Here is a 10921-nt window from a genome sequence, read left to right on the forward strand (position 1 = left end):
TTTTTCACCCATATCCAAGTCGTATTAGCAAAATGCTCTTGAATCAAAGAAGAATATGAATTTCTATTGGCTTAATGTGTGTTTGATTTTGAAAATTGATTATGAGATACTGATTTTGTAAAGTTAATTCTGATTAAAAGAGTTAAAAATAGATTGGATATAAAGAGTTAAAAGTAAAATGGATATAAAGTAATTCATATTTGGAGATATTTATGTAAAAGTATAAAAGAATTTGAAGTAAAAATAACATTTAAATTAAAAATTTATAAATTTTAAATTTAAGTAGAATTAATTTTACACTGTCAATTAATCATAGACGTTGGATATTAAAATAAGTTTTATTTTTATTTTAAAAATTTATAAAATAATACAAACGGAAGATGATGATGAATCTAGAGTGTAAAAATATTTACACTAACAATACAGAGTAATTAATTCCATTAATTATAAAATTAGAATCAATTCTATTTTATAAGAATCTAACAACTCAACTTCATTATAAAATTAATTTCACTCCTTTAAAACAAAATTACTTTTACATGTTCCAAAAATTAAACCAATAATACACTAAACTTTTTATATAAATTTTCCTTTAATGTAAGTTTAACTAACATTTAAAGAGATATTTTCCTAAGTTATACAATCTTTAAAAAGATTTTTTTATTTTCAAATATCCATATATATATATATATATATATTATATATTATATATATATATATATATATATATATGCATGCACAAAAAAGAGTTTTATATAGTTAAATATTCAATTATAACTCAATAATAAATATTTTAGTATGTGCAATTAAAAAAAATATGTATATATAAAATATTGATGATATAATGAGATATCATTGTAAAAAAAGTTATATTTTAATTTTTTTTTTAATTTTCTTTAATATTCCGACTGTATTCATTCATAATCACTTCAAAATTTTCTTATATTTTAACAATTTAGTTTTGGTATTGTATGTACATAAAAAAATTTACATGTGCTGTGAAATTTTCTTTTGTTGACTAAATTCTTACAATAACATTTTTTGCAATAACATACTCCTCGTTCTTGTCAAGAATAAAAACAGTTCCCATAAAAATGAAATATTTTTTAGTTATATTTCTACATTATTATAAGATGATTCATGAAGTCACCGGTATCTTTTAATTTTAAGTTTTTTTATAGTGTTGAAAGGGACCTTTTAAAATAACTTTATCTTTACATAAAATGACATTTTAGGATAACAAGAAACCGCATCTTACTCAAGTATAAACCTGGGTTTCATAAAAGATATCTTCCTCACTTCAATTAGGGTTTGTTATTCACCCAAAAGAAAAAGAAAAAGAAAATTAGGGTTCATCATGCTAACACAATTAACAACAAAAGAGAAGAACATTAATTAATTCCATAAGTTACATACATACATATATGCTTCATATATTTACTTAACATTCTACCAACTACATAAAATTAAAGCTCTTAACAATAATGACAAAAATATTAGCTAAAGTAACATTTTCAATCATCATTTTTAGTGTAGATTATCACACAAAATGATGATGAAAAGAGTTAGGATCTATCATATCAAATCATATCATCAAAGTGATTTCCATGCTGACACAGTAAGCAAAAACCTATTTTGCCATCCTAATGAAATGGCTTTTCCATCATCTCTTTCAGAAACTCTGAAACCACCACCACCTTCTTCCTCAAACTGAAGTGGACAATAATGTGTGCTCATCTTAAGCAACAATTTTGCTTGAATCAAACACTTTGAACTCATTTTCATACCAACAAAAGCATGATTCTCCATTCTAACTTTCCATGTTTCCATTTTCTCATATTTTGCACAATCAACACCACCACCACCACCACCATCATCTATATCATAGTTATTAAGCATGGTTTTAATCTCTTTACCGAAAAGTTTCTTCTCAATTCTCAACCTCTCAATACTCTCTAATGGTAAACAATCATCAAGTGAATCAAACATTGCTGCAAAATAATGCAATGTGTCTGTGAATCTTGACAAGAAGGTTCTAGAAGGATTCTTAGAACCTTCTTGTTCAACGATAACCACAATGGAAGGGTTAAGGGAATGAACAAATCCCAATGTGTCAGAAATTTTCAATAAACAAGTTAATTTGTTTAGGTAAGAAACTAAATTAACCGCCACAGTTTCGTTTTTCTTCTTCCTTAGGTTAATAATTCTCGATCCTCTTAACAAACCTTGAAATTCAAAAACAATGTTTACGAAGCTTTTTGAGAAACTAATTAACCTAGATTCAGTTTCTTGAAGCTCTTTTAAATTCTTACCGAATCCAGTTATTCTGAGCGAGATTCTGTTTGCGCTTGTAGCTTTTTCTGAGAGTGATTGAATCAGTGAAGGCCATTGAAAACCGTATGAAACATCGAAATCGATCACGTGAATTGAGCGGTTGTTTCTCTCTTCTTCTTTCTCGAAGCATTCTAAGATAGCTTGATTTGCAGTGAAATGAGCGAATTGGTAATACGGTGAAACTCTGTAGAGATCTGTGAATGCGAGAAACTCTTCGTCGATGGTTGGTTCTTCCATTAACATTTCGTAGAATGGTGATTTTTTTGTGAGGAGTTTCGCGGTTAAGCCGTCGGTAAAATAAGCGACGACTCGTTGAACTGAATCGCCGGTGAGTGAAACGGTTTGGTAAAGATCTGTTAGGTTTTCGAGAGATGAATCGAAGTTGTTTTCGTCGACGGAAGTTGCGGTTGTGAGAAGAAGGTGAATTAATGGAAGACCGTTTGAGTCTTCGACGTTGATGGTGCTTTTTCGGAGCATTTGTTCTCTCATTTGAAGAAGTCTGAAGATTTTTCCTTCGTAGCCTTCGTAGGAGTTTCTATTGGTACAAATCATAGAAAAAGTGTTGTTGTTGTGGTTGTGATTGTGGTTGTGATTGTGGTGGTGGTTGTTAATGTTTTCTCTTGTGATGATTTTTCCCTTCTTTTTTCTTTCTCTGTTAACTGAAAGACTGAGATTTAGAAGCTCATCTTCTTCTGAATCTTCCATATTGAAAGATGAGAGAAATATAATGAGTTTGAGAGAGTGTGTTTGTGAAAGTGAGAGAGGGGGAGAGAGAAAATCTATGACATAAAAGGGTGATATGGTTTGTGGACTTTTATGAGGGAGAAGTTCACAAAAATTCCTTCATGTCATAACATGGCTATATATAGGAGGAAGACACCAAAGAAAGAAGGATCAAAAGATTTTTTTATTTTCTTATACTCCACTGCTTTCTTAATTAATACTCCTGGAGTACTATGATAAAAAAAATATTAAAAAGAAATAAAGATAACAATGACTTTATAGTTTAAGTCTTCATTATAGGTTTATATAATGAATATTAGATTGAGCTGATAAGAAATTGATTCATATGACATACATTGAGGATGTAAGTTTAATTTTGGATGTGTCAATATCTTTGATGAATAATCTATTTTGTTTAGGATGAATGTTTAGAATTCAATTTATTTAAATTTTTTATAATTTAAAAATAATTATCATAAATATAAAGTAACTAATATCCAATTAACAATTTTTTTGTTACAAGAATTAAAATAACAAAAAAATAACTGTGAACTAGCTAGATTTTTTTAATAAAAAAAATTAGCACATTAATCTATTTTTCTATGTAATAAGTAATATAAATGGATATATTTATACAAATTTTTAAATTGGAAAGTAAGTTTTAAATTTTTAGAGGTCTTGTCAAAGCTAATCATGATTTAACTTAGCCAAAATAAATAGAAGTTTTATTTTATCACAATTTATTTATAATAAATATTTTATAAAGTTCTTCTATTTAACTACTATTCAACTGTATTAAATTTTGAGTTTTGTAGGATAATTCTTCTTTTATGCTTTAAAAGATAGTCTTAAATACTGATATTTTTAGGATAAATTTATTTAGAATTTAAATTTATTTTAAGAGAAATTATTATAAAAAAAATGTTATTACATGAATAGTTATGGGTAGATATTCAACTAAAGTACCAGAATGTTCACTATTTTTCAATATATATTTTATATCTTGTTTAAAACAACTGAAAATTTTAATTAAAAGAGAAGTGAAATAGTAAATATACAATTTTTGCAATAAGACGGAGAGATTAAGAAAGGAGGGGCATCTTTACATTCTTTATTACAATCAGTGTCTTGGTTCATGAAATCACATTGATTTTTTCATTATTTATTTTATTATTATTATTATTAAAATTAGAAAACTTTTTGAAATGAAAGAAATTGTATATATTAAAGAGATTTTTACTCCTTTGGTAGTTGAGATGGCTTAGAAGATGCCATACGAACTGGACAAGAGACATCGGTGTCATTAGGGAATCAATCGTACCGTCCTTCAACAATTCTCTTTTATTAATTTATACATACACTTTTTTCATTGCCCTTCTAATTAATAATAACAAGTTAGTATATATCTTTATCAATATACTATTCCTTTTCTTCACCATACATATTCTACATTTCCATAATATACATATATATACCTTTATGTTGTGAAATCTTATAGGAAACAAAACACACTATAGTCAACGACATGCATCTAAAGTATACTTGTTATTAATCAGTTAGCAACAATATTTTGAGGTTTTAATATTTATTTATGTTACTTCCCTTTGATGGAAAGAACAAAGAAATTCGGATCTTTTATTCTTGTCGACCTGATTCTAATTGGCACAGATTAGAGAGGTTTTACAAGGATTTTGGCTTTCTTATCATATATTCCTTAAGTACATAGGGATCCTCTGCAAAGGAAACTTTTTGACACTTTCTCGTCATATAATATACCAAGACAAATGGATGCTAACAAAAAGCCACTCATGAATATATTTATGATATACTTAAAAAAAGTTATTATAACTAATGTTTGTGTAATCTATAATAATTATTGAACTTGATTTTTCTCATTTTGGTATGTAGTAAGATATGGACCATGACTGAATGAGAAAAATGGTTTACTTTGATGAATAAAAAAAGCATATGAAATTGTGAATGGAAGACTTTGATCAAAGTAGGAATATATATTTCAACTTTCTTTGGTCATTCTATATTTTGCAGCATACAGTGAATCCATTGACAACACTAGGATGTCTCATGTTCATCATTAATTTGCACAGTACTTTATCCAATATCAAATCTGAAGTACTTCAAACTACTATACGTATGTATATAGAAAAAAAAAAAATGTACTTTTAAATTTTTAAATGTATTGTAATTAAACAGTTCAACAAATGGCTATGATGTAATAAAACCACGTCCAACAAATAAAAAACCAATGAATAGCTCTTCTTTCTATTTAAGCAGACCTCAAGAAAACACCGGTATATTAAGACATTAGTCCATATTAAAGGTGATCCAACCCAATGTTGATCAGCATGAACGGTTGGATTGAGAAGAGCAAGGAAAGGCATTCTAAAAGGGAAGAGACATGAGTTCTCGAAATAAGTTTCGCCTTAAAAATACACTCAATTAAGAGAGATGTGATTGAAGGAATGTCGTTAGATGGCATGATAAGTAATATTATGACACAAGTTTCTTACGAAGAAGATTTTGGACTCCTAAAATTCTAGACTCTATACAAAAGGTAAAACCTTAATTAAGATACACACTCTAAAATTTAAAAACATTATAATTTGTCTCATTTAGCCACTGACTTAAGTGTTAGAGTATTTGAAGGTGTTACCCTTTTTTTCTTCCTCCGTTGAGGAAAGCGTTAACAAAGGAAACATGGCTGGAATCCACGATTCTATCAAAATTGAACCTCTCACCAAGATACATTAGGTTAAAATGAGATAATTGGCCTCGTATGTGGGAATCACTATATTACGACATTCTCTTTTCACATTTTGTAATAATGACACATTCCAATAACACATTTACATTTGACGATCGAATATTCAAGGCATCAACAGAGCCATAGAATAGCCCAACTCTGACTCATGCTCAAGAACTTCGTCTTCCATTTAGACAAGGGACAATTGTGCACCAGTTAGGAAGATCTACTCATCAGCTCATTCTTTAATGGCAAGAGAGGTGATATTCGACGAATTCTTGTCATCGACACTCACCATTCACCTCTCGATGAGAGCTATTGTGTTATGACACTCACCATTCACCTCTCGATGAGAGCTATTGTGTTATCTAGTGAAGGGATTCACTTCTTAAGAGCTCTCAAAAAAGTGAGAGACCCATTGTTTCATTTAATGACAAGGAATTAGTCCATGGCGTCCTGAACCACCACATACTCATCCTTATTAGGGTAGATGGATGACCATGGCGTTCGTGGCATATTAGTAGGTTAGGAAAATTCATGTGATATCATGTACGCTGTCTTACCCCAATTTTGTCCTTAAATTAATAAATCAATACACCCATCATGATATTTGTATCATCTAAACATCATGACATGCATTCCTCTAAGCATAACACTTAAAGAAACGACCTGAATAAAATTTCGATTTTACAAACAGATCGGTTGAAGCAATATACAATTGGCGAAATTTTTTGAGATCGGGCTTGCAATTGTTTGTTTTGTTGATCTAAGGTTCGCGTAATTCAACCTGTTGTGTCCGTTTTATTTTTTTCGATCTCGTTTACGTTCTCATTTTGATGAGTCTAAGCCTTTTCAACCGGACACTTTTTATTGCGAGATTTGATTCGCGATTGTCTGTTTTCCAGAACTTTATTTCGCGTAGATTATTTTATTGCATTCATTTAATTGTTTCCCGTATTTTCGCGTCTGATTTTTATTCATTTTAATTCCTTTTATTTTTTGTTTTTATCAAAGTGTTCAGAAAAAATAAATATAATTAATTATATTTTCGTTTTGATTTTATCTAAGTTATTTAAAAATGTTTGATTTTATTTTATTTAAATAATTTAAACTAATTTTGAACTCATAAATAATCTAAAAGAGCATTGTTTGTAGTTTAGGAAAGCAAAAAAACCTAGTTGGTTGGTATATATAACATTGTAGACTTACATTGAAAAGGAGAAGAGGCACATACCAATCTCTATCGAGCACTGCGCTTTTTTTTAGATATTCTTTCTTTCATTTTGAAAACCATAAAAGGAAAGAAAGAGAGAAAATCGTAAAAAGCATAATGTTATCCTCTCAGATCCTCTCTCTCTCTTCAATTAAAATCTCAAAAAAAGAAAACTCATGGGAGATTTTTCACTCCTCTTCCATACCAGCTCTAAACTGCATGTGAGTCTTCATCTTCCTCTCTCGCCCATTTCGTGCACCACCTCGAAATCTGAAAAATCAACATCGACAATGGAATCGACCTAGGCCTCGGCGCAATCAAGAGGGAAGACATCCTCGTTTTGACCATATACCTATAACATACTGTCAGTTGCTATCATAACTAATCCAAAAGGGACTGGTGGATCCTAAACCACTCAAGTAGTTGATATCTCCGATTCTGAAGTGGTTCAATCTAAACGTTCAATGTGAATTCCATGTTGGAACAGTGGGGCATCCTACCGAATACTGCACCACTTTTAAAATAAGGGTACAAAAAGTAATTGACAGCAGACAATTGACTTTATAAAGAGGTCCTAATGTGATAAGGAACCTCTCACCTTGTATTGATTTGTTTGATGCGTTATAAGTTGACTCTGTTGAATGTGAGAGTTGTAGAGTATTATTGTTATCATGTTGGTGAACATATTTATTGAGTAATAATATATTTACTTTGTTGATGAGTAACGTTTAGCATGTATAATACTTTTCTTACCTTGTTAGTGTGCTTAAATGAGTAATAATATGTTTACTCTGTTGATGAGAAATGTTGAGCATGTATAATAATTTTGTTACCTTGTTGGTTAGCTTACATGAGTATTAATATGTTTACTGTATAATTACTGACATCTCTAATGTGGTTATTACTCGGCACTCCCTTAACAAGGTTTGTAACTTTGTGGCTTTTTTTAGTAAATTGAGGCAAAGATAACTAAGGCAACTATCATCGACGAGCATTGGTCTCTTACTATGTAAGATAACTTAAATAAATTTGAACGAAATAACATTTAGGAACTTGTTCCCAAAGCATCAGGTAATCAAGTTATTGGTACCCGGTGGATCTTTCACAGGCAGCTTGATGTTTTTGGAAATGTTTAAAGAAATAAAACAAGACTCTTTGCAAAAGGTCACAATCTACATGAAGGCGTAAATTTTGATGAAACTTATGCCCCATGTAGCTCGATTAGAATCCATAAGGGTGTTCTATCTTTTGCATGCATTATATTTTCTTAAACTCTTCTAAATGGATGTAAATAGAGTGTCTTTGAATAGTTACATCCATCAGTAAGTGTATGATGATCATCCTCTTAGTTTTTTAAAACTCATCTTACTCATGTTTTCAAAATTAAAAAGGCTCTATACGATCTGAAACAAGTTTCCACAACTACAAATAACACATCTAACATGGGTCGTGAAATGCATTTAACCTCGGCTACACAGCCGAGGTAATGAAGGGTGACATAAAAATCAATCACTTATCACCTCGGTGTTTATAAAATTGAGGTTATAAATTAAAAGGCCATGGGTTTGATCCTCATCAACTGCATATTTTTTATTTTCTAAGTTTTGTTGTATGCGTCATATACTCTCAGTTTTATGTAATAACCGAGGTAATAAGGTATTCATTTCCTCGGTTTTATGTAATAACCGATGGATAAAATCTCTTTTTTTCCCGTATCATTTTCATTGGCATGTATCATTTTCACTGACCTATATCATTTTCACTACCCTGTATCATATAATTATAAATCTATTAACTAATGAATACCAGATTTGTATTGTTTTAAATCTTAGCTTCACCTGTATATATCACTTTTAAAACAAAAATAACAAAATATGCGACATAATTGGAATATATCATATCATTTAAACCAATGTTAGAAGTTTACATTGTTCTGATCATCAAGCCGGAATGCACACATTTACATATTTGCACAAAACAAATTAAGGAAGTTTACACATTTACAACCAAGAAAAAACTATTGTTTTAGAGAATCATAACAAGATAAAAAGACTCCAGTCCAACCTAATTGAATGTCATCTATATCTTCTTTTGAGTAGGGTTTTTGGTTGTTATACTCATATAATTAGAACAAATATTAAATTATGATAAGTTAACAACAACGACAAGATATGGATTAACTTAATACCTTATGCTTCATCCATCCATCCCTAATGCATGCGAAGATAATATAGAGCATATAATGTCAATAAATGCACAAGTAATATACTTAATTTTGGGGAAACATAAAATGGCCTTTTACCAAGTATATTATGTTAGAGTACATTATACTCCTCCATCTCTCTACACAAGTCGGTTAAAATTAAACATGAATAAAAACTATTCAAATATAAAGTTAAAAATAATATCACTTACCCATTCAAAGCGTTAACCGCTTATTCGGGGAGTTCAGAGTTTAATGAGTAAAACACAACTATAGTATTTTTCTTGGGACATATAACAAATAGTTGGCAATATTCACTGCATAAACATTCAAAATAATTAATATGTATAAAATTGATTTATAAATGAAACAGAGTCAAATAACAATATTTGATGTTCCCTTTCAATTTATCTTTTAAGAAACTAAGGATATTCTTTCTTGTCGAACCGCGAGTAAGAGCCATGTGTGTCGAATCTAAGATGCAATACTTGTTTTGAAGTTTCCTTTCAAACATATAAGTCGTGGATGTACCTATTGAAGGTAGAGAAATATAAGAAAAGGGGGTTTGAATTTTTTTCATAGGAATAAAAAAAATTCAACACCACACACAAAAAATAAATACTAACAACACAAAGAGTTTATTCTGGTTCACTTGAAATTGAAAGCTACTCCAGTCCACCCGACCAAGGTGATTTTGCCTTCAATAAGGACTTAATCCACTAATATCAATAGATTATAAAAATATTTAAGAGTTTAACAACCTCTTAGCCCTCTCAAGCCTACAGACTTAAACAAGTCACTTAAGGATTTACAAACAATTTCAGGAATACAAGTGTTTGATTAGATGCTTCTAGAAAAGGAGTATAAACACACTTTTAAGAACGATTAAACACAGCCACACAATATTGAGCAAAAACTCTTTTATGAAAGTATTTCTTACAACAATGATAATGATAGTATTTGGAGTATGAGAATATTGTTTTGTCAAAGTTTTTCATTGTGTGTAAGTTCTTTTTGAGCAAGTTGTAAGGATGCCTTTATATAGCACTTTGAGATGATACTGTTGGAGGGAAATCAATGGATATTTCTTGCCAGCTATGGGAGTTAAATGTATTAAATTTCTTGTCCTTTCCATAGCAGTCTTGGAACATAATCCATAGTTTCCTTAAAAAATAATTATGCTACAATTAGAATACTTCCAGCCTAAGTTTCTAATCAGGTGATGTGTTAAACATGTATCAGAGTGATTTGAGATGATACTGTTGGAGGGAAATCAATGGATATTTCTTGCCAGCTATGGGAGTTAAATGTATTAAATTTCTTGTCCTTTCCATAGCAGTCTTGGAACATAATCCATAGTTTCCTTAAAAAATAATTATGCTACAATTAGAATACTTCCAGCCTAAGTTTCTAATCAGGTGATGTGTTAAACATGTATCAGAGTGAGCATGATCAGAGTCTTCATAGTTAGAGTTCAAATATCTCTTACAGTCTTCAGATATCTCTTGCAGACTTCAGATTTCTCTTGCAGAGTCTTCAGATATCACGAGCAGTCTTCAGACATCACGAGCAGTCTTCAAATATCAGAGCTTGAGCTTCAGCGTAAGATTCTTCAGGTGATTGTTCCCTAAATGTGTTCTTATTCAGAGTCAGATTTGATTTCTTTATGATGGGTCAGCTTTTCTTG

General features: G+C 30.1%; 1 protein-coding gene across 1 annotated transcript; it reads right to left on the reverse strand.

Annotated features, from left to right (window-relative positions):
- Nucleotides 1-1369: 1369 nt before the first annotated feature.
- On the reverse strand, nucleotides 1370-3154 carry LOC127098586 (GRAS family protein RAM1). The gene has a single exon (XM_051037208.1). It carries the CDS (start codon nucleotides 3037-3039, stop codon nucleotides 1594-1596), a length of 1446 nt encoding a protein of 481 aa, XP_050893165.1. The 5' UTR covers nucleotides 3040-3154; the 3' UTR covers nucleotides 1370-1593.
- Nucleotides 3155-10921: the final 7767 nt, after the last annotated feature.

The sequence above is a fragment of the Lathyrus oleraceus genome, chromosome 6, assembly GCF_024323335.1.
Source record: "Lathyrus oleraceus cultivar Zhongwan6 chromosome 6, CAAS_Psat_ZW6_1.0, whole genome shotgun sequence".
Classification (NCBI taxonomy): domain Eukaryota; kingdom Viridiplantae; phylum Streptophyta; class Magnoliopsida; order Fabales; family Fabaceae; genus Lathyrus; species Lathyrus oleraceus.

Bases quoted from the DNA above. Each gene is read 5' to 3' on its own strand.
- LOC127098586 (XM_051037208.1), bottom strand. From the start codon at position 3,039: ATGGAAGATTCAGAAGAAGATGAGCTTCTAAATCTCAGTCTTTCAGTT.